The sequence below is a fragment of the Sander vitreus genome, chromosome 11, assembly GCF_031162955.1.
Source record: "Sander vitreus isolate 19-12246 chromosome 11, sanVit1, whole genome shotgun sequence".
Lineage (NCBI taxonomy): Eukaryota > Metazoa > Chordata > Actinopteri > Perciformes > Percidae > Sander > Sander vitreus.
The window spans coordinates 13,149,411-13,172,855 of NC_135865.1; the positions used below are offsets into that span (position 1 = coordinate 13,149,411).

The following is a 23,445-nucleotide window of genomic DNA, read 5'->3' on the forward strand; positions in this document are numbered from 1 at the left end:
CGACCTGACTGCCGCTCTGAGGGACATCCGCATGCAGTATGAGGGCATCGCCGCCAAGAACATTGCAGAGGCGGAAGAATGGTACAAGTCTAAGGTAGGACGGGAGCACACACACACACGCACACGCACACGCACACGCACACACACACACACACACACACACACACACACACACACACACACACACACCTGTGTGTTTTCTGGAGACTTACTCTAACCCTAACCATAACCACCAAACCTTTAAGGAGGTTTTTGAAAGTGCCCAACCCAGGCACTGCGTCGTAACCCAAACATAACCTAAACCTTAACCTAACCTTTTATTAAGTCTTCATCTTAAAATGTAATGATTTATGTTATGGGGACCTCCATTTTGTTCCCAGAAAGAAGGCGATTCCCACAATGTAAACAGATTTATGTCCCCACAACATGAGTAATACATTCCCACACACATACACATACAGATAGTCTCCTTCAGCTGTTGTACTGCTAAAACCTAATCCCCCCTCTCCTCAGGTGTCTGACCTGAGCCAGGCTGTGAATAAGAACAATGATGCACTGCGTAATGCCAAGCAGGAGAGCATGGAGTACAGGCACCAGATCCAGTCCTACACCTGTGAGATCGACTCACTCAAGGGCACCGTGAGTATTGACCGCAGCATCAAGACACACAAGACACCCCTTATCTCCATCTTTCTATCACTTTCACTCTGTGTTCGACCACTGCGTTCCACTTCTAACCTCACGTCTCTGTTCCCCTGTAGAATGAGTCTCTGCTGCGCCAGATGAGAGACATGGAGGATCGCATGACCCGGGAGGCTTCTGGTTACCAGGATACTATCTCACGATTGGAGGAAGACATTAATAAGATGAAGGTAATTAGTGATTTTACACTCTTCACTCGATGAATCCACCAGGTTATAGAAAGTTGCATCAAACTGGTGCAGAGTTCAGGTTTCTTTTCACTCTAGTGATAATCATTGACTAGAACTTATAGATTTAGCCACTGCATCACTGATTATTAAAATAAATTGACAGCCAACTTGAGAGCCACTGAAACCTCCAATGGGAACACTGCCTGTGTTTGTGATTCTACAGCTATTACAAATATATAACAGGTTTTGTTAAGTTTGTGCTTGGTGTGAAGTTTATTTGAGCAGACAATACAACTGTTTATGTATTGATTTAAAGGATGATATGGCTCGTCACCTGAGAGAGTACCAGGACCTCCTCAATGTGAAGATGGCCCTTGATATTGAAATCGCCACCTACCGCAAGCTGCTGGAAGGAGAGGAAAGCAGGTGTGTGTGCATGTGTGTGTGTGTGTGTGTGTGTGTGTGTGTGTGTGTGTGTGCGCATGCTGTTCACTTTTAGATGTCTGTGAAGTTAAATGACTTTTGTTTCAAGCTGTCTATCATATTTTTCATTGAGGTGTTTAATAGTATTTAAGTCTTTCTACCCTGTTACCAGCTTGTAGGCTAATGCTGAATGCCATGCTTCTCCTTTTTGCAGGATCACTGTGCCTGTCCAGTCTGCTTATTCCTCTATTGGATTCAGAGGTAGGAGCAACAGTACATAGTTTTCCCTTCACACAGAAATATCCCATACAATCCATTTTACAGTCCCGATGAGTCAATGAAGGGATATCAAAAGTCTAATTATAGCTTGTGACTGTATATGGTAGGTGCTATTTTAAAGACATGTTGCATACCTGCAGTGACATATTCTGACCACTGTATGGCAATATTGACAAAACTTTCTTGGCTTTTTGATGCACAGGGGCAATCATCAACAAGCCACACATCAATAATCACACAACTTAGCCTATTCGCCTGATGTCTTGAACCGTCCAAATGTGCAATTAATCTCTGCCAATACATTCACTGGCACCACTTTGCGGCTGCTTAAATGAAAACAGTGAACAGTAATTAAAGATGATGTATTAGGTGCAGCCACAATTCATTAGCATCCTTGATTTTGAATATGAGTTGAAATATTTAAGTGGCATAGTCATACTAACTCATCTAGCCCATTTGATGGCTGTCCCATTCATGTGCAAAGCGAGTCATTATGTTGTTCAAAGCCAATTAGAGCATGAGTCTTCTAAAGGAATTAACTTTGTGCTTATTGTATGAGTTTATGAAGTAGTGTAAGAGCTGTATGAATGTGTTGTTACAGAGACCAGTCCTGAGTCCCAGCATCAGCGCTCCTCAGAGGTTCACTCCAAAAAGACTGTTCTCATCAAGACCATCGAGACCCGCGATGGAGAGGTTTGAGCACAGAAACACACACATATAGTAGATATATAGTACACTTACATAACATACAGTACACTTTTCAGCCCCAACACACCCATAGCCCTATATACTGTGATATCATTTTTGCACCTATTTATTTGAGCGAGAGTTAAGAGATAACATTAATTATTCTTCAACTAAATGATTTTCATTTGTTATATTCTTATCCAGATGAAGTATTCTTTGAGCCAGGTGCTAGTGCCCAGTCTGTAAGTCTGGTTCCTATATCCCAACTACTTTTTATCATCTGTTCACTATGGGTTGAAGCAAACTACCAGATTTTGGATCTGTGTCTAAAATAGGCTGAAGTTAGCATGTGGCTGGGACAGCATAGATTATGCAGAGAGTAGAACGCAACCTATATATTGTAATCATAGCTGCAAAAAAACATCTCTAGTATCTAACTGTTGACTCAAATCTTGTAGTTTGTATCGACCCTGTATAGACACTTAAAAGTAAACCTCAATCCTCCACACCGGTTTCTGTAAGGCAGCTTTACTGTCAGTGGCCTCTGTGTCCCCCGGCACAGCACTTCACTCCAAACAATACCTGCTTGATGTAAAATACTCCCACTGTATTATTTGCAACACTCTGTCCTCAACATAGATAATTCATGTTTTTTCCTCCTTCTTTCCTCTTCAGGTTGTCAGCGAGTCAACACAGCATCAGCAAGACATCATGTAAACCGGAGGAGGCAACATTAGAAACACCATATATGATAAATGAATACAATAAATAGTACAAAAATGGAAATTTTCCTACCACAATTTATAAGCTGACCCTTTTTTAGAGACATAATGAAGCACAAAATTATAAAAGCTAATGCAACCGGAATACATCTTTAGACAATGTACTGTATACATCATAAACAGGATAAATGCAGTATGGAGGCACAATGCATTACCTTCAGCGTGGTTTTAAATAAAGGTCATTCCAGGAATTATGCTTTATTCTTGTTAGTTTCTTGCTTTCAAAAACACCTGAATTTGTCATATCTTGTCTGCAAAAAAATATTCAATGGCAAGAGTTTCAAATTATTAAAATCAAGGCCTTGTGTAGCTGTATTGGCCCAGTATTCACAGGGAGGTTTGCAAGGTGCAAGAAAGATCAATGGGCCTGAAACGCCATAGTCAAAAGCAATTTTGTAACGGTACTTTTCACTGCACATATTCCAAGTCTTTTTGTGCAAATGTACAAGTGTATGACTTGATTAAGAAGGGATTTTATTTGTGTAACTGATTTAAGGAAGTGAAATGTTGTCAGAAACACAAACATCTAATGAAAAAGGAACTCAGTCATGTTTGAAGTTTGAACTCATGTGCTGGGTGTTTGATTGTATGAGTATGGGTGACCGGGAAATGTTGCTTCACTGTGGCCAAAAACTCAAATAAAGAGATTTGTTATCACCGTTTGTCACTTGAGTCAGCCAGTTTTTTAAGATTTTGTAATAAAAGAAAAATGTGTCTGTACATAGCACATGTATTGTGTAAGACAATTTCCTTTTTAAACTCATCTAATTAGCATTCATTAGATAGCCCACAACATGCCTTTCCATTGGTTTCTTTATGAACTATTTCTACCCACTGCATTCATCATCTGATGTGGGCTGTGTTAGCTTTTTAAAATCATACAAGTGTAACCGCCTTCTGTTAACATTTAATTCACTTTTATAAAGCAAATAGGAGTTGCTGCCTTGCTATTGAAATTATCAGTAACAGGACTGGCCTCGGTGCAGGGAAAAGTGAACAATGGCTTGTTAATGAGCTGGCCTCGGTCGTGCTTTGCTGCCAGCGGAAAGAAGATTAGCACAGCATCAAGAATTATACAGTCAATTATACAATCTGTGTGGTTTGTGTCTGATGTCATTGGACTGAAAATGTCAGCAGAGGTTAAAAGGGGAGTGAAGGAGGTGAGAGAAAAGAAAGATACAGTAAGTCAACCAGATGCTTAGTTTTTCCATGTGTCCTTCATAGTTTCTGTATCGTAGTTAAAGCCTGCAGGGCAGTAAGAAGTATTGCATAAATAAGGATATACTGTATAGCCTGACCGATAGTGATTTTGATATTTGAGAACTAAAAAAAATCTGACAATAACATATCAGCCAATAGACTATATATATTTTTAAATGAACACATACCAGAAATAAACAATATAGATAGGGATTCCCTCAGATTTATTTAAAAAAAATTGTGACAACATACTGAGTGAGACATTTTACAATAATAAACTTGTCAGTGCTCTCTGACAAACTGTGGCTTTAGTATCACTGGCCAAACACACCTTATTTTGTTCTCTGAACTGTCACTGTTAATGTCAAATGTTTGTATTAGTGTGTGCAAGTGTGCCTTGGTATTTGGTATTAGTACTCATGAATGCACCTCTGTATATAGATATCACTATTTAGGAACAGTAGAGACAAACAAGACCATTAGATTGTAGAATCACAATGTTTATCATATTTTAGGTCCATATAAATTCATGCTATCAATAATAATAATAATAATAATAATTAGTCGATTTGTACACATTTAAACAGCATGGAAGGAAAATGAATTGTTGTCTCTTTTCAAAATGTGGAGCAACTATTGAATTACTGAAGGTAGCTGATAATCAGAGTCAAGGCTCAGTTTGTTTGCTGATTTTCAACATTACACGTTGAAACAGCAGGATGAGAATGATACAAGTGCTTCCAGCACCCAGCCAAATCAAACCAATTGGACATACAGTAGTAACAATATAAAACAGGCCTGATCCAATCAGCTGGATAAATGACACAAGTGATCATGATGTAAACATGAAAATGAAAGAAAACGTTTGTACATTTTAAAATCATTTACAGTTCAATATCTACAACAAGTGTTTCCTCACGTATATTTAGCACTGACAGGCAATCACAAAAAATAATGAAAACAAAAATAAAAAAGCTAATAAAAAGAACTGACAATTTAATTACAATAATTCATGTTGTCCCCAAAGACAAGAATAGTGCCTATTATGTTTAAAATTTCTAAAATGTAAAGACAGTGATGTTAAAAGCACTTGACAGTAAAACCCCCAAATAAGCCCCAAACAGGACTAAAGTGTAAGCAAAAGCCCAAATAACACTTGAACAGCCACTACTGCAAAACATTATTGGTACAATGATAACAATGATACAGTAGATTAGAAGGTGACTTAGCATAATGCATGTCAATAGGAGGGAAATTGTTTTAATGTATTTTCAAAGCCCTTTACCTGGACAGCGTAGAGAAAAGAGAAGAGAAGAGAAGAGAAGAGAAGAGAAGAGAAGAGAAGAGTTGAGTTTGTACTTCATTCAGTCAATGTGGATTGTGTTTTGTGCACCCTGGGACCAACAAACTATAACTGGAAATCTGAGGTTTTCACATGACAACAGGGACACACTAAAATACTGACACATTGGAAACAGTTACACAAGGATTCTCATGCAGTATGGGTTAAGGTGGTAATGATTGGTCCTCTAGTGCTAAGCCCGTCACATCCCATCTTAAGTACAGTACCGTGGAATGTTTTTGTTTAGAAGTAAAATCTCCAAAAATTGACATAAACACAAACATAAAGTCTTTTTGCAGTAACATTTAGTCTCAGTGGGCATTGTAACATTGGTAGTGTTGGTGTTTATTGTGGGGAACTACGGTACGTCAATTTCAAAGAGGTTCAAATAAAACTAAAATAGTTCCTTTGTTCCTCCCTGTACAAATCTAACTCCCTTCCCCTCTCTGTTCAGGACAACAATATCAATGTTCGGAGCACATTTGAATTTAAAAACAACTCATATGCAGAGATGTATGTAACACACAAACATATGCACACATAAACAGTAAGTCTAGGGAAAAAAAAGGTCCAGTAGTAAACATTAGAGGGCGCCATTTGCAAATGATTTCATCTTTTCACTCTTATCATTTACAAGAGATTATCATCCTCCTCCTCCTTCTCAACATTTAGAACTGCATCCAAACTATAGGATTCACATCTTTAATCGGACCAGTAAATTGGCAAAAAAGAGGAAAAACAATACAGCACATTTTACATACATTACAATGAAACCCCCTCTCCTTGGCCAAAATTTGGTGCAGTCCATCACTTGCCACAGGGCTCCTGTGTCCACTCACACACACAAACACACTATATTTAACTCTGCCATGTATGACCAGATAGCAATGTATTGTCTTTGTGCCTTAACAGCATATTTAGACAAATAGCTGACAAATTAAAGATTTTGTTTAAGGTTAGAAGAGCACAATGGACATGAGAGCACTTAAAAACATGTCAACAAAGATAATGACATACAGCAGCTTAAAACATGTTTTGAATTCAATGGAAATGGGAAAAAAGAGGGGAGGTACGGATGTGTCTCCTGCTCAGCTCTGTGGTAAAACAGCTGACGATGGAGGGCAAAAGGAGAGTTATGAGATTCCCCTTGGAAAATGGCACCAGTGTAGGCAATGACATATGTAGAGTTGCACACCTAAAAGCAGACCATTTTTTCTGCTTTTTAAAGCAGCAGAAGACTTGTGCTGCCATTTCTGGATTGACAGGGTATCAGTGAAGATACCAGGCTGACTTTATATACTTCACACATGACCTTTCAGTGAAGAAGATGATGAAGAAGAGCTGCCTTTCTGTGTCAGTGTTAGCTGTGTTATTTGTTGTTGTTCTTCTGTCATTTTCCTCTGAGCGCTCTTAATGCAATACTTGAAGCACATCATTTCCTCGTTAATAACCCTTGAACTGGGGGGCACCTGGGTAGCTCAAATGGTAGAGCGTGCACCTCATGTACAGAAGCTCAGTCCTCGCCGCAGCGGCTGCAGGTTTGATTCCGACCTGCAGCCCTTTGCTGCATGTCGCTCCCCCTCTCTCTCCCCTTTCATGTCTATGCTTTCCTATCAAATAAAGGCCTAAAATGCCAACAAATAATCAAAAAAAATAATAATAATAACCCTTGAACTAAAGATACTGTGGAAGGTTTTTTGAAGGTTGTGCTACCTTGACTCCATGAAAGCCACTCCTGCATCATTTTTTAAATGATGCAGCCCTCCTGTGGAGAAATTAGTGTTTTGATTGTTTCCTTCACTGCAGTCTGAGAGAAAACTTCTTATGACTTGAAGCAACCAGAAGATTCTTTAAATCAAATATTTCAATCAACTCCCTACCAGACAGGTCTATTTTTTCCAGTGTCCCCGAGACCAGTATGGTAACGTAAGAAGTTTAAAGTTGAAGAAATACAGTATGTAATGACTCATGTTCAAAATTTGACCAAGCAATCAGTTCTTGCTCCATCCAAAAGAAGAGGCTCTGCTCTTGTGTCTTGACATTCATAAAAAACAAAACATGACCGAACTGGCCGAATAAATACAACTTCTTACAGGTCTGAGAGGAGAAAACCAGTGTGGGACATATTGAGTTCCTGTAGGCAGTTGATTAGGTTGGCATAGTAGGGTTAGATTTTCTACCCCTAACTGTGACAAAGAGGTTTGAAGTAGCCTTGTGTGATTGTGTGTGTGTGAGGTTGTGTGTGTGCGTGTGCATTTCTCCATCTCAGATGCGTACTGGGGGTCCACTGGGAGCCGTGAGGGGCACTCGAGAGCCGCAGTCGTAGTCGAGTTCGGCCATCCGGGAGCGGCTCATCATTCGACTGTGGGAGTACGCTCGTCTGTCTGTTTGTCTGTCCCTGAAACTCCGGATGTAGCTCTGTGGGTGGACATATATATATGTCATATGTTGGTCATATATATATATATACATATACATATATACACACACCCATTACAAAGGTCAAATTCATGGGAAAATACACGTTATTTTTCTCTTTTGTTAACATTTCCACATATGGCATTTGTGCTGCATTCATGTGGTGTCGGAATAATTGGGAAAATTCATTGCAATAACACTGTGAGATAGGGCATCACTTGGAGGAGGTCTGTACTCTCTGAGTGCCCTTCTAGTTGTATTTTGTTTGTAAATTAGCACATGAAATAGAAATACTAAAAATATTACTAGAGAGCTTATTTTTAATGTCTTGAAATATTTTTTGAAAGCATGACATTTTGACCTATACAGCCAGAATCTCAAATTCATTTCATCTTAAGAATAAGGAGGCTACTGCATCTTACCGGTGACAGCACATCTCCATCAAAGCGCCTTTTAGGGTTGGCCTTGCGGTGGTAGCCGGGTTCAGTCTGAGGAGGAGGGACTTTAGGTGGCTGAGAGCTCTGGGCTTGGTGATGAGGGTGGGAGGCCGCTGGGTGATGGTACTGCTGGTGGTGGTGAGTGGTGTGGGCTTTCTGCTTGTGGTTGGTCTTCTGGTTCTCTCGTTTTTTCTTCTTCTTGTTCTCCTTTTCCTTTTTCAGCCTCTCTTCCCGTTGTCGGATCCGCATGAGCTGGACCCTCCGTTGCTGTCGACTCAAAACCACTGGTGACAAAGAGACCAGAGATGTGATAATGTGCGGAGAGAGAAGGGACAATAGATAATAATGGGGGAGTGAGAGGACGATAAAGACAGAACAATGCAGCTTTTTATAGAAAAACAAAACTGATTCAAGTCAAAAAGAAAGGACACATTCAAAATCACTCAGACTGACCAGAAAACAGGAGAAACCTTCGATCGGATGAAATTTTCTTTTAGATATATTTAAATTAGCTTTTAAATGCTGATGGTGAATTATCCCAAAGGGGGTTATTGTAAGTACAGGCTACAAAAAGAAACATGAAGAAAAAAACACTGATGTCCATTTCCTAGTTTCTTTCATTCTATTCAGTCCGTTGACAGACAGATCATTTTCCTCGCTGCATGTACTCACACTGAGCTGCTCAGTCTCCAGACATATTGTGAGTGGGTGAGTGTGTTCCGTGTTATTTCCACACCCTCCCTAGCAAAGGATGTCCAAAATACATCCTGTCGCACTGTCCATTGATCACCCATGTGATTACTTTGGGTATGCACGTTTGTAAGCATTTTGATTCAGCGGTATAATATGCAGTAGTGTCAGGGATCTGTTTCATGCTCATTATTATAAGTATGACATCCCCGCTGAACTTCCTGAAGGCAATATGTATTGTATGCGTCACAGTTAATGTGTGTGTGTGGGTGTGGAAGTGTTATGAGGTCTATTGTTTCTTTGTGAGGGCAGACAGCGAACGAGGCACCATCTGCCAGGGAAACTGCTTACAGAGGGGCCTCGACGGACCAGACCCGGGCAGCAGACGCTGGCTCTGGGGACGTGGAATGTCACCTCTCTGTGGGGGAAGGAGCCGGAACTTGTGCGGGAGGTGGAGTGCTACCGGTTAGATCTGGTGGGGCTTACCTCTACGCACAGTCTCGGTTCTGGAACCATACTCCTGGATAGGGGTTGGACTCTTTTCTTCTCCGGAGTTGCCCAGGGTGTGAGGCGCCGGGCGGGTGTGGGGATACTCACAAACCCTAAGCGCCGCTACGTTGGAGTTTAACCCGGTGGACGAGAGGGTCACCTCCCTACGCCTGCGGGTTGTGGGGGGGGGGAAATCTGACTGTTGTTTGTGCATATGCACCAAACAAGAGTTTGGAGTATTCGGCCTTCTTGGAGACCTTGAGTGGAGTCCTGCATGGGGCTCCAGTGGGGGACTCCATAGTTCTGCTGGGGGACTTCAACGCGCACGTGGGCAATGATGGAGACACATGGAGAGGCGTGATTGGGAGGAACGGCCTCCCTGATCTAAACCAGAGTGGTTGTTTGTTGTTGGACTTCTGTGCTAGTCATGGGTTGTCTATAACGAACACCATGTTCGAACATAGGGATGCTCATAAGTGTACTTGGTACCAGAGCACCCTAGGCCAAAGGTCAATGATCAATTTTATAATCGTTTCATCTGATCTGAGGCCATATGTTTTGGACACTCGGGTGAAGAGAGGGGCGGAGCTGTCAACCTGAGCCAGAAGGCAAAGCTCTCAATCTACCGGTCAGTTTTTGTTCTTACCCTCACCTATGGTCATGAAGGCTGGGTCATGACCGAAAGAACAAGATCCAGGGTACAAGCGGCCGAAATGGGTTTCCTCAGGAGGGTAGCTGGCGTCTCTCTTAGAGATAGGGTGAGAAGCTCAGTTATCCGTGAGGAGCTCGGAGTAGAGCCGCTGCTCCTTCGCGTCGAAAGGAGCCAATTGAGGTGGTTCGGGCATCTGGTAAGGATGCCCCCTGGGCGCCACCCTAGGAAGGTGTTCCAGGCACGTCCAGCTGGGAGGAAGCCTCGGGGAAGACCCAGGACTAGGTGGAGGGATTATATCTCCAACCTGGCCTGGGAACACCTCGGGATCCCCCAGTCGGAGCTGGTTAATGTGGCTCGGGAAAGGGAAGTTTGGGGTCCCCTGCTGGAGCTGCTACCCCTGTGACCCTATACCGGATAAGCGGACGAAGATGGATGGATGGATGGATGTACTCACACTGAGCTGCTCAGTCTCCAGACATATTGTGAGTGGGTGAGTGTGTTCCGTGTTATTTCCACACCCTCCCTAGCAAAGGATGTCCAAAATACATCCTGTCGCACTGTCCATTGATCACCCATGTGATTACTTTGGGTATGAACGTTTGTAAGCAGTTTGATTCAGCGGTATAATATGCAGTAGTGTCAGGGATCTGTTTTACGCTCATTATTATAAGTATGACATCCGCGCTGAACTTCCTGAAGGCAATATGTATTGTATGCGTGACAGTTAATGTGTGTGTGTGTGTGTGTGGGTGGGTGTGGAAGTGTTATGAGGTCTATTGTTTCTTTGTGAGGGCAGACAGCGAACGAGGCACCATCTGCCAGGGAAACTGCTTACTGACACCCCCCTTTTCTTTTCCTCAGCTCACCCCACCTCAGGCCCCTCTGGCTACATGCTACTGTGTGTGTGTGTGTGTGTGTGTGTGTGTGTGTGTGTGTGTGTGTGTGTGTGTGTGTGTGTGTGTGTGTGTATTCAGGTACATCTATCTTTGTGAGCTTTGTGAGCTTTAGATCTTGCGAGGGAGGACATTTTGGCCAGTCCTTACATCTTTAAAAGGCAGTTTGAGAGTTTAGTTTCAAGTTAGGCTAAGGGTTGGGGTTAACAATTTAGTTGTGATGGTTCAGGTTAGGGTTAAGGGCTTGGGAGTGAATTACTACAATCAAGTATCACAAGTGTATCGGTACAAATGTGTGTGTGTGTGTGTGTGTGTGTGTGTGTGTGTGTGTGTATGATCATTGTCCACACATGACAAAAAAAGGTGCACAATAATTCATTCATGCCTGTGTCCGGCACTCTATTCAATCAGCTGACAGACGGCAGACAGATGATTTTCCTTACTGCTCCACTTGGGTGCTCTGCTTACATGTTGTGCCCCAGTTTATTACCCTCCCCTGCCCTTCCCCCATTACACCTGCTCCCTCTTTTCGCCTTCTCCTTTCCCATATCCTTTTTTTCTCTGTCAATACAGTGTTTGTCATCATAAAGGACAGACAAACTCGGACAGCTGTAAATAAGGTTTTTTTAAGTTACATTTAGGAATACATGGTGTATAGGTCAATGTAAACGGGTTTTTAAGAAACACAACGATGACCCTTACTGACCTGGCTCCTATCACAAAGCAGCAGTAATTGCAGTAACATTCATAGTATACTTGCTAGATCCTCCCCTTCTTTTTCCCCCTTATTTTTTCCAATCACAGGCTGTACTGTATATACGGCAACAAGCACGCAACACACATGCAGTTGTATACAGAAATGCAACAATGTTTTCTTTTTTTCGTCTTTTTGCTTTCTTTTATCCCTCCTTGGGTGCTTCAATTGACAAAAATTCTATCTATGATAGAGATCTATGTTTATACAATTCATTTGTCTGTGTGTGATTGTTTAACGGTGTGAAAAACCAGAGTGTGATCAATGCATGTTGGTCCTGTTTCTAAACATAAAACCACATGATAAGAAATGAAGGCTTTTTAGCAACTTTTTGTGACAAAGCAGTGTGTCTTGAATTTTTTGAGAATCAATTCCCTTTCTTATAGACCGTTTTTATCCTATATGTGCTATATCTACCTCTGTCTAGGTCTCTTTCCACCCATACTCAATTGCACATTTTTCAAAATAGCACTAAAAAGCTTCTTCTATCTCTTTGCCCACACCCTCTTACTGGAAGCCACGACGGCCTGCTGTTTAATCCCATTATTTTAGGCCATGTGTGACTTCTTCTAAGACACTGTTTAACTCAGCATGTCATACGCCAGCAATGATCAAATGTAAGAATTTGTGTGTGTGTGTGTGCGTGTGTGCACAAATGAATGAGATGTGTGTGTTTCAATTTTCCTGCAGTTAGTGCATGAGGGAGTGAGAGACTAGGCCCCAGTATATTTCTGTCCCTGTCTGAGGCTGTTTATGTGTATGAGCTGTGTGTATTTGTGTGCTGCATTTACAGTGTGTGTGTGTGTGTGTGTGTGTGTGTGTGTGTGTGTGTGTGTGTGTGTGTGTGTGTGTGTGTGTGAGAGAGTGATCTTGCCATCTGTGTTTTTGTTTTTTTTTAGAACAGATTAAGGCTGTCTCTGTCAATAGCTCATTCTGCTGACAACACTAATGTTAGTGTATTTAGACTTTCCCTCACACAGTGTTCCCTGCCCTCACAATGGTCGTGATTTCTTAAGCTGTCAATTAAACTGCCTATCTAATAAAATTAGGGTAGATGTGTGAGTCTTGATAAAATGGCTCCAGCTTGTAGTGGCCTTTGTGAGATCGATACTGAAACAAGCCTCATCATCATTCTGTGTACTTGACTTGCTTAATGTGTATCTAAGATTAAAGTTAAAATCAAATACATGAAACTAGATTGAATGCATCCTTGATTAAACACCCCATGCACAAACGTCAACATAGTCGTCTTTATGTCTATAGTAAATGTAATGGGTGATATTGGTGGTAAATGCTGTAATATGAATTTAAAGCTGCACTATACACCATGTGTTTCCAGAGGTCTGCACCAGCCTTGCCTGAAGCTTGTGGCTGTGGCCTACATTGCCATAAAGCCAGAGCGGACACAGTGAGGTGAGCACCACCTCTCTTCATCATCAGCCATTTCTGGGCACATCCATTGTGTCTTCCAGGTTAGAGTAGTAGCTGCATCACACTGTAGCTTTATTTCAGCAGTAAACTAATATGACATTTGCATTTCAATTTAGGAAAATGCAATTGACTCTTTTTTCATAAGATGCACGTTTGTGCATTTTTGAATTCATTAGCTTGGCTACTGTTGGCTACTGTTTTCTGATATGTCATGAGGATACGTCCCTTCAGCCTTAGGCATTCTCATTTCCCTCATTTCCCTAAATGTTTATGGAATTTTCTAAACCTGCCATTTCCTTTGTCCAGAAAATGTCCCCGGTGTATTCACACCTTTACATATTACCTGACCTCCACATCCACCTGAAAAACTTGCTCCCAATTCCCTTAGCAGCTGCCTGTCTCTGCCCCCGTTTCTCTAAATCTGCCTGTGAGCTGCTACCTGTGTTTTGGACCTACTACCCGATTCTCACCTGCCTTTGACCACTGTTGGCTTTGTTTACTTGCTTGAAGTACATACAACATACTGACTGTACTTCATTTTCTTGTATTTTAATTTGTTGTACTGTATTACATTTTATTGTGAAGCACTTTGTGATTTTTATCTCCGAATTGTGCTATACAAATAAACTTTACTTACTTGCTTACTTACTTACATCATGTGAAGAACCAAAATCAACAAATAGGGCAAAAGAATTATTCTAAAAATACGTTGCTCCAACCACAACAACATCTGTGTCCTAAGATAGCTTTGAACCTGGTTAAAGGAGTCTGGTTATGTGTGTAAAGCTGCGTCACTCACCCTCTGTGTGAGAAAATCCCTCTGCAGTGACTTTCCATTGGATCAGCACTCCGAGGAGGGCCAGGACAGGCCACACCCCCAAGATGACCCAAGTAAACCAGCACACTGGCTTCTTTGGTGCCACCTGCAAATAGTATACTTACAATTTAAATGAATAATTTAATTTTAATAAATCTTCCAACACCATTATTTTTAATACATCTTCCAACACTTGAACTTAATGATGACAATTTTGTCAGTTTGCACAGACCTCCCTGTTCTCAGATTTTATCTGTCAGTCTGCCAAACTCTCTCTCTCTTGTGCAAACAAACACATGGAAAGCGCAGACCAAAGCAAGCAGTCCACTAACAAAATCCAGTGACACAGTAATAATGCACACACATGACCTCCCTCTAACATATAGATTACTCATACACAGAACAAAAACATGCCTCAAGGTAACTTCAAATAAATGAATGGCATTTATTTCTCTCTGCCACTAACAGTTTACACAGACACACAAACACACACACAGATGAGCCTACCTTGAGTCTCTCGTAGACGTAGTGGACCAAGGCGAACAGCTCTATAAAGTAATCCACGGTGACAGTGATGATGGCAGAGCCGAATGTGGCGGTGGAGAGGGTGACGAAGCAGCGCTGCCATTGAAGAGTGAGGACGGCAAATAGCGTCCCAGAACCCAGGAGAATACCCAGAGGAACCCACACTGTTCTGGGGTGGTAGAACTCCTCCATAACCTTGGAGAGAGGGGAGGGTGAATTTTACTTTGGCAGTTGGTATTTCCTTTATGGTATTTTTATTGTTTTAATCAGCAGAATTAGGACCTGGTCACATCGACCTTCATGACATGAGACATGTATAAAATCTAATTAATTTGATTGCAGCAAAGTAAATCCACACCAAGAGTTTAGTTATGGTGAACTTCGACTTGCGAAATACCACCATGGCTTATAGTCACCATCTACCAAAATGGATGACCTGAGGCCTGCCTTTTGGTGTGGTTTGCAGTTACAATATCACTTTAAGTAGATGTTTTTAGTGCTGATGTGCTGATTTGTAGTTGACAAGCTAACTTTTTTGCTAGCACCCATAATGACAAGCTAAATAAAAAGCTACCTAGCTCTTTGTACTGCCTATGCAGTAATTCACTGGCCGATTTATGTGTTTTCATCTCTTAAGATGCTGCCATTACTGCTGTGGGAAAGTCGTTTTAATTGCATTTCAACGTAGGTTCTACAGGCTCTCCTGGGCATATTTTTTTTGTTAAAAGCTTTGCAAAAGTGGTAGAGTACCACAACCACATATTCCACTTGTTGGTGTGACAATACAATGCTTTATTTGTAAAGCTCATATGCATGGGAAGTTTTATCACTTATTTTAAGGTGCCACTGTATTTTCCTTGATGTTCTGTATGCAAATAAACATTTAAATGTCTCTCCTCACCACCAGTGAAGCCACTCCAACCAGTAGGCCCAGCAGCAGGCCCACCATAAACAGCCCCACACTTCGAACCAACATGGTCACAAGGCCACACAGGGTCCCGATACCCAGGCCAATGCCCACTGACGCCTCGACGCTGAGCTGAGTGTCCATCACTCTCTCCTTGTAGCACAGCATGAAGATGACCACAGAGCCAAACATTAGGCCTGTGAGGAACAATACAGCCTTGAAGCATCGATAGCCTGGAGGAGTAATGGGAAACAGACCACTGGGAGGTTATCACAAGCATACAAACGCTGGTACATGCTGTAGTGTGTATATGACTCGGTTTCTTTTTAAACACACACAACAAGCAGTAGCTTTGAATGCTGCATCAGGATCGACATAACCTGAACATATGCCAACCTCATCCACTGCCAAAAACATACCAAGACCAGTGTACAACAACAACAACAAAGCCAACAAAAGGGTTTATAAGTTGTAACTATAGACTAGACCATAGATGATTGTAACTAATTGTTTCATTCATTTTGATCTAAAGCCATTAAAAGCAACCTTTTACAGCCTCTGTAAAACCTTCAGCTGATGTTTATCATTCTCCATCATAATTTCTTTTTTTCTTACTATCTAGCTATGTATTTCATCTAACAGATCTCACCAATCGACAGTTTGATTACTTTACTTCCTTCCTGGAAAATGCAAATTGCTAAAATGGGATGCATTTCTTCATTATGAGCAGATAAGCTGTCTCTATAAACCTTTATGAAACTGCTTAAAAATATGATATTCATCGTATTACAAAAGGTCATCCACATTCATTAGTCAACAGGCCTGCTGAATAAAACAGCTGCTCTGCTACTTTTTTGTTTCTTTTCCCATCGTATGCTCCCTCCTGTCCTTGGCTTTCTCTCTGTTTATCTCTCACCAGTTTATTTCCATTTTAATGTGCTTTATTGCAGTGAGAAAAGACGGCAACGCATTAAAAAGCTCAAATTATCAACCGTTACAAACTCCTTGGACCTTGCTTTTGTGTTTATTAATGTTTGCATCTCCCTTTCTTTTTGCTCTATATCTCCTTCTCTGTGTATGTGACTGGACTCTGTCTGGAGGGGAAGCAGCTTCAGATTGTTATCTGTGTGTAATCAGGCATTGCACAGCTGAGCCAAACAATACTCTCCCTCTCATCCAACCCACTGTCCATGCTGCTCCATCTTGACCATACCTCATTTATTTGATGCGCTTCTAGCTTTCTTTACTTGCCTCTACTCATTCCTGGGTTTTTTCCTTTGTATCTTTCAGCCACCAGGCCCCTAAATAAAACGTGTGCTGAATGCCACTGTATTTTCTACAGTTGTTTCCTATCTTCTGTAACAGAATGCCTGAATGAATAGTTTGATGTGGAGTAACTGGGGCATTTCCAAAGCATCTACAGCCACCTCAACATTGGTTTGGTCAGCAGCCATCACAAACTCCCAACATTGTTCTTCCATACCAGATAGTCTGGATTGATTTCTAGTATTATGAAATATAATGCCTCTCCTTGACTGCTCCTAATCTTCTGGTCCACTTTCCTTGTCTCCCGCACACCAACACACCCACACCCACACACACACAGTTCCACCCCTCCTACTCCCTCTTTTGTTCCTTGTTGCTTCCCTTACTTTTCCTCCAGCCATCAGAACCCTCCATCCCATCTGTTCACTCTGGCTTATTCAGCTCTTGTCTGCTTCCCTTCCACTCTCTTTTCCTTTGCGTCATCCATCTTGTCCCTACAACACATCACTCGCTGCAACTTTTTTTTTTTTTTCTCTGGATCAAATAAATGACAGACCTTTTCTTCTCAAGACCTTGGAACTAAACCAAATTCTGCAGTTGCAAGAGGCATCTATCAGCAGGGAGTGTCAATTTTCAGAATGCAGAAATGTCATTTCAAATGTGACTGTGGGGTTTCTGAGAAACATCAACAATATGCATTGTGTCTCATTTGCAGAACAGTCAGTTTGTTTGGTTATAAAGCAAGATCTGGCACAGCATGAGGGGGGAAATGCACCTATTTATCTTCTCTCAGAGTATGCTGTCAAACAAACAGAGAAACCAATAGAAAACAGATGGTGAAGGACTGAGGAGCTTAAGTATTTCAAGTAAAATTATGCCATTCAGTCTTATAATACAATGCTTTGCTGTTAATGGTTTGGAAGCATGTATAATACAACCTTTTTAATCAGTGTCATTCCCTAAATTGAAGTTTTTGTCAACTAGAGACTTTCAGGCTGATGTTAATTAAACAGATACAGAAAACATAAGTATTACTTCCATTTGGCCGGAGATACAGGACTCTCAAATGAAGAAGAGCTAGTTTTAGCAGGGGTTTTGTCCCTTCTGCAATAGCAGCCCTGAACAATCTGCCTCGCTGACACTTTTGTGAGCTGGAATGATAGATGCTTTCATGGAGATTCTGTGTACTGACTCTATTTGTATGTGGCTTTCTGTGTATGTGTATATATTTATATGTTGCTATGTATATGGCTAGGTTTACTGACTGTGGAAAGAAATATCCCTCTGGGACACTAGATCTACATGTAAAGATAGCATTTAGCTTGCTAAATGCAATGATTCCAATGTTAGCATGCTAATGCTAGCAGAGAGCTGAAGCTGATGAAATACTTTTTTTTAATTTGTCAATCCACATAATCCACAAGGTACATGTAAGTGGCAGTTGAAATGTATCTTAAGCAAACCCCTTTTTATACACACAGTACACACATGCAAATTAGGAGGTAGTGCAGGGTCAGCCATGGTGCCCTTGGAGCAGTTTGGGGGTTCAGTGCCTTGCTGAAGGGCACCTTGGCAGTGCCCAGGAGGTGAACTGGCAACTCTCTAGCTGCCAGTCCCACTCCATACATGGTCCGTATGAGTTGGGTTACTCTATCCGACGAACCTCTTAAGCCAAGTCCCTATGGACTGAACTACTGCCGCCCCCCCAAAAAAAATTTACATACATTTTTTTAAAGAAGAATAGGCAAGGCGAGGCAAGGCAGCTTTATTTGTATAATCACATTTCAGCAACACGGCAATTCAAAGTGCTTTACATAAAACAGAATAGAATGAGAACATCCAACAATTTTATTTTATTGCTGTGAGCCGCTATGGTCTTGTTGCATACTGTCAACTTTGTAAAATAAAGTTGCTAGGTAACCTATTTGTAATGCAGGGACTGACGCTGCTGATGCTTTACCAAGACATCTACAGTGAATGTTAATGTCATCTGTATGCTTTACCGAATGTCTCTTTTTTGTATTTGTATGCAACACATCTTCTTAGTGCTTCAACATACATCAACATTCATCCAAAAAGCAGCATAGATGTTGATTTTTTATTACATATTGCATTACTTTTTAAACTTTGTTCTATGTTTTTGTCTTGCAGTGTTTGTTGTTTGTGGTACTGGCAGTAGATATGAACATTCCTGTATGGGTCTGCAGTTAAATGATCTATGTTGTAAAGGATGTGATTTTATGGAATGTATTTTAGTTTACATGGAGGACTATATACATTAGCAGTGGCCAAGTAATTTAACAAAGGATGACTGCTCACAAGACAATACATACAAGTTGAAAATCCAATGCAGTGTTTCTGTCAAGTGGTTACTGATGCCTAATAAAAGGCTAAAAAAACATTAAAAACTATGTCCATGCATATGATCTTGTGTGCCTGAATTCCTAAAGTCCTTGCAAATCATCATTAATTCTCACAGCCACAGCCAGATGAAAATCTCTTGCCACCTCCTGTTAAACTAGAAAATGGCTGCAGGTAATTGATTACACAGGCGCGTAAGCCAACCCATTGCAATATATTGAAATGAATTGTACCCTTGTACAAAAATGCATGAGACATGTCATTATTCGAGCACTTTTATACAATTTCGCCAGTCCCTATTCAAGTGGAAATTACATTTTTAATCAATTATTTTTTGTTGCAACAAAAACAACTCTAATGTAAGCCTGTAACCATTACAGCAGATCTCTCACTCTAATTATTTATTGATCACACATTAATGTAATGACTTTACACCCAAACTCATTAGGATGAGCCCTTAATACTTTGTGATGCAATCATACTGGTACAAAATTAGGCCTCAAGTAAGGAAGTTGTGTATGAATGGACCCATGCATAAAGTCCTGGCGTTTGATGGCACAGAGGAATAAAAAAACAACAACAACAGGGGTCCTCTGCCAGTTAGTCCTGGTATTTCTGATTAAACATTTTTCTTTCATCAGTGCTGCTGCAACATGTGGTTGAAAGAAATAGGAACGTGCCTTTGAATAAGCAGCAGAATATGCCTTTTTTCTTTAAAAGACAGCTGGCAGTCCAATCTTTTTAGTCTGCTGATGACAGCAGTTTGGGAAAGGGTGCAGGGGTAATGGATATTCAAGGATTTGATAAGATGCAATTCTAAGAAAACATATGAACATATAGCAATGCCACAATAGCTTAGTCTGCAGGAATGAGATTTCAATATTAAATCACATAGCCAGAAACAAGACAACCTCTCTGTACTGCTCTTAAATCAATAATATCATACACCAACACAGTAGAATCAGCACCTCTCTTTGGTTACATGTATTATTATTATTATTATTTCCTAGCACTTACAAATATAGAAACTATATATCAGCTACATGTCACTCGGTTTCCATCGTGTCGGCCATTGATGCTAGTGACAGATGTCCTTATATCTATTTTTGATTTACTAATTAATGCCCAGAATCTCAATTTTATCTAAATCTCTGCAAGAAAACAAATGAGTGAATTTCCCAAACTGTTTAAATATTTCAACTGAAACTGACATATGAGTTTCTTTAGGTATGGCGATTAGCCCTTTTTAACTGACATTGACAGGCACAAGTGGCAAGCTTGTATTTCGAATCTGAAATAATACTAGAACACGGTAAAAGCTGTTTGAAGCTTGACATGAGAAATCACTTTTCAGTGATCCCATTTAATGCATGAGAACCTTTAAGGTACATTTTTGTGAGCATCAGCTCAGACCTTAAGAGCAAAGCTTCGACTACATCATCACTTACCAAAGAAGCAGTAGATGATTCCAAAGAGGCAGCACATGGAGCAGACCACTGAGGGAACAATCTCGTATCTCCTCTCAATCTCCTGGTCACACCTCAGCCCCATCTCAGCCAAACCCAGCAGTTGGCCGGTGGAAGTCATGGTGACTGAAGTGAAGTGGGTTGAAGTTTAGGGGAACAAAGGAGGGTAGGGGGGAGGGGTGGAGGGGATGTGCAGGGGATGACTGGATCAGTGGGCCTCACCCATTGAGACGTGTCTACCTGCAAATGAGAGATACAGAAAGAAAGTGATGGAGAGAGAATGAAGGAGAGAAAGACAGACAAAGAAGAGAGTGATTATTGATTGCTCATTTTAAGTTCTCAGCTCTGAGTGCTGACAGTAAGCATGCATCAACATTTTGAAAAAAAGAAACATCTCAGCACAGCACAGCCACTCTAACAACTACAGCTGAAGATTAAATGACTGCATACTAAAAAAGAGCAATTCAGCCACTATCATTCACTTATACAGCAAAGAGGTTGCAACAAATTGTTGCCAACAGTTCGAAAGTATTTGACTAGTAGCAGAAGAACTGCAGCACACACATAATGGTTGCCATGGAAAGATCGACAGAATGCATTTGCATACATTTGCATATTGTGGGAAATTGTGGCAAGACGAGCTTGGTGAGCTTGTGAGCTTGGTATTGGTGGCACAAATCTTAGGTTTTTCCGTAGGATAAAAAAAAATCCTTAAACATTTGCATCTCTACTATGTCCTGATCTGCCGCTGCTCTAATCACTCACTTGAAATAAATACAGCAAACACTCACTCACTGCTGCTGTTTCTTCAAGCTGAAAGACTGCTATGTAATAGCATATTTTACAAAGTATATGTTACAAAGTGCAGTAGAAATATTACATGTATTGATTGTTCATGCTGCCAATCAATAGTATAGTTCTAGGGCATTTAGTGAAACATACGCCGGAGTTTTGATAAATAAGACTAAACAGATAAACTGCAATGTTACCTAGCAAAAATAAATATGATAGTTAAGGTCTTTCAACATGAGTAAGGCTTTTTGGTGGACAATTTTCCAAGATCATACTTCAATATAGCAATAGCAATTAAGGAGTCACTACTGGAATGTATGCTTAGATAAAGTATATATATATATGTGTGTGCATACGCAACCAAACAGCCTATCTTGGCTTATAGTTGGTCATGAACAAAAATTCTTGAGACACTATGAGTGCAATCATTTCTCCATTTGGGAGGGACAAGGCAAAACAAAAGTGGCTGCACTAGAAACACATCACATCCAATGAACCAAACAAAACCTGGACTGAAGTGGGTTATTTTGAATGGAAACAATTTGATTGATTGTAAACTTTAGTAAAAGCATACATTGTATTCTACAACCTAATCTAAGCTACATTATGCATGATAAAAGCATGGTTATACTGTATTGTACCAGTAATTTAGTGTGATTAACTACTGTATATAATTCGACTCCACTGACTATACTGGCAGCTTTTGCTGTTACAGTGTTTGTTGGTTATGAGCAATTACTTGTTTCACAATTCATTTTTTTGTACCCATGTGTGTAACGTATTACAACCTTTCATCTAATGAGATGTTATGTAAAGATCTACTGTTACATAATATATCCTAGTATAGATAACTTCATTCTTAATTGATCTCCTTGTGTACTTTGGGTCACCAAAAGACACAAGTAGATCAATAAGGAGTGTGGTGTTAGCTACAGACACATTGCTTCCAATTGTTTCCTTTTACTTAAAGGCATTTGTTGAGGTCTTTTATTGGATGAAAATGTGCGTGGGGCATCCACTTTGGTCCTTTTTTGGTAGTATCTGTGCCATCATCTTATAAAACAGATCAAAGTCAGCTGTGTTTCACATATTTTGTGTGAAGATAGCCGAGGGCAAATTCAGTCAATCACTGTGCTGCACTCTACCCTAATAGAATAATGCATAGACTTTACAGTTTTAGTAGGAAAAACTGCATTAGAGTCAATTCTAACAGCACATAGAGCACATTGTAAATAAAGTGTGGACAAGAACACATACAGTGGCAGTGTAATAGACTTTTGTTGTAAACCACACACCCACACACAGCTCCACACTGATTCAGGCACCAAATCCCAATGGTTTAATTTTCAGTTGAGCCACAAATTCGGATGATATTGTACAAAAATGTATGCACACTAAAACGTATGATACGATACGAAAAGTAGGAGACCTCCGACTGGTCACGTGACATCGGCTGCAGAGCTCCGTGTTACAGAGCGGCAGTTGCTAGCTGTTTAAGCCGCTACAGAGCTTCGTGCTGCAGACTACGGTGCTCCGCATTGTGCTCCGTCAGGTCTGCGGAAATTAGTGGTTCAGTTACCCCAGAATAGGTGACTGTGAGTCGGGTACAGACCACCGCGAGCTGCCCGTCGTGGTGCTCCGTCAGGTCAGCAGTCAATGTGGTGCACACAGCAAAATAAACGTATAAATCATAGGAATTACAGTGCTTAACTTTTCGTAGCTTTTCGAACGTATGATTCATGAGAACAGGCTGTGTGACTGCACATTAAATCTGTCTGGCCCTGTTCTTATCTTCTTTACTCCTATCGGTATGCACACCGTCTGTCTGGTAAAGATCCAGACTTCAGAAGGAACATGCAATCTTGAAATTGAGGGTTTTACTGATGGGGCTCAAACAATTGTACTGCACAGTACATCAGCCTAAGTGCAGTAGCACTACCCCCAAATCATATTGCCGTATTC

General features: G+C 40.8%; 2 protein-coding genes across 2 annotated transcripts in view; one reads left to right on the top strand and one right to left on the bottom strand.

Annotated features, from left to right (window-relative positions):
* Window positions 1–2,978, top strand: part of LOC144525725 (desmin-like) — a 6,659-nt gene extending 3,681 nt beyond the window's left edge. Inside the window, exons 4-7 of the mRNA XM_078262780.1 lie at window positions 1,222–1,298; window positions 1,510–1,556; window positions 2,176–2,267; window positions 2,937–2,978. Coding sequence (XP_078118906.1) covers window positions 1,222–1,298; window positions 1,510–1,556; window positions 2,176–2,267; window positions 2,937–2,978 — 258 coding nt within the window. The remainder of the gene's footprint in view (window positions 1–1,221; window positions 1,299–1,509; window positions 1,557–2,175; window positions 2,268–2,936) is intronic.
* A 1,660-nt stretch (window positions 2,979–4,638) lies between these two features.
* On the bottom strand, window positions 4,639–20,898 carry tmem198aa (transmembrane protein 198aa). Its single transcript, XM_078262781.1, has 6 exons — window positions 20,674–20,898; window positions 15,593–15,831; window positions 14,674–14,886; window positions 14,149–14,272; window positions 8,426–8,724; window positions 4,639–8,003 (listed from the first exon to the last, which is right to left on the bottom strand). The coding sequence occupies exons 1-6, from the start codon at window positions 20,810–20,812 to the stop codon at window positions 7,851–7,853; spliced, it is 1,167 nt and encodes a 388-aa protein (XP_078118907.1). The 5' UTR covers window positions 20,813–20,898; the 3' UTR covers window positions 4,639–7,850.
* Window positions 20,899–23,445: the final 2,547 nt, after the last annotated feature.

Bases quoted from the DNA above. Each gene is read 5' to 3' on its own strand.
- tmem198aa (XM_078262781.1), bottom strand. From the start codon at position 20,812: ATGACTTCCACCGGCCAACTGCTGGGTTTGGCTGAGATGGGGCTGAGG. The intron at 15,832-20,673 runs GTAAGTGATGAT...TTACTCCTCCAG, and splicing joins AATCATCTACTGCTTCTTTG to GCTATCGATGCTTCAAGGCT. The intron at 14,887-15,592 runs GTGAGGAGAGAC...CCTCTCTCCAAG, and splicing joins TTGGAGTGGCTTCACTGGTG to GTTATGGAGGAGTTCTACCA.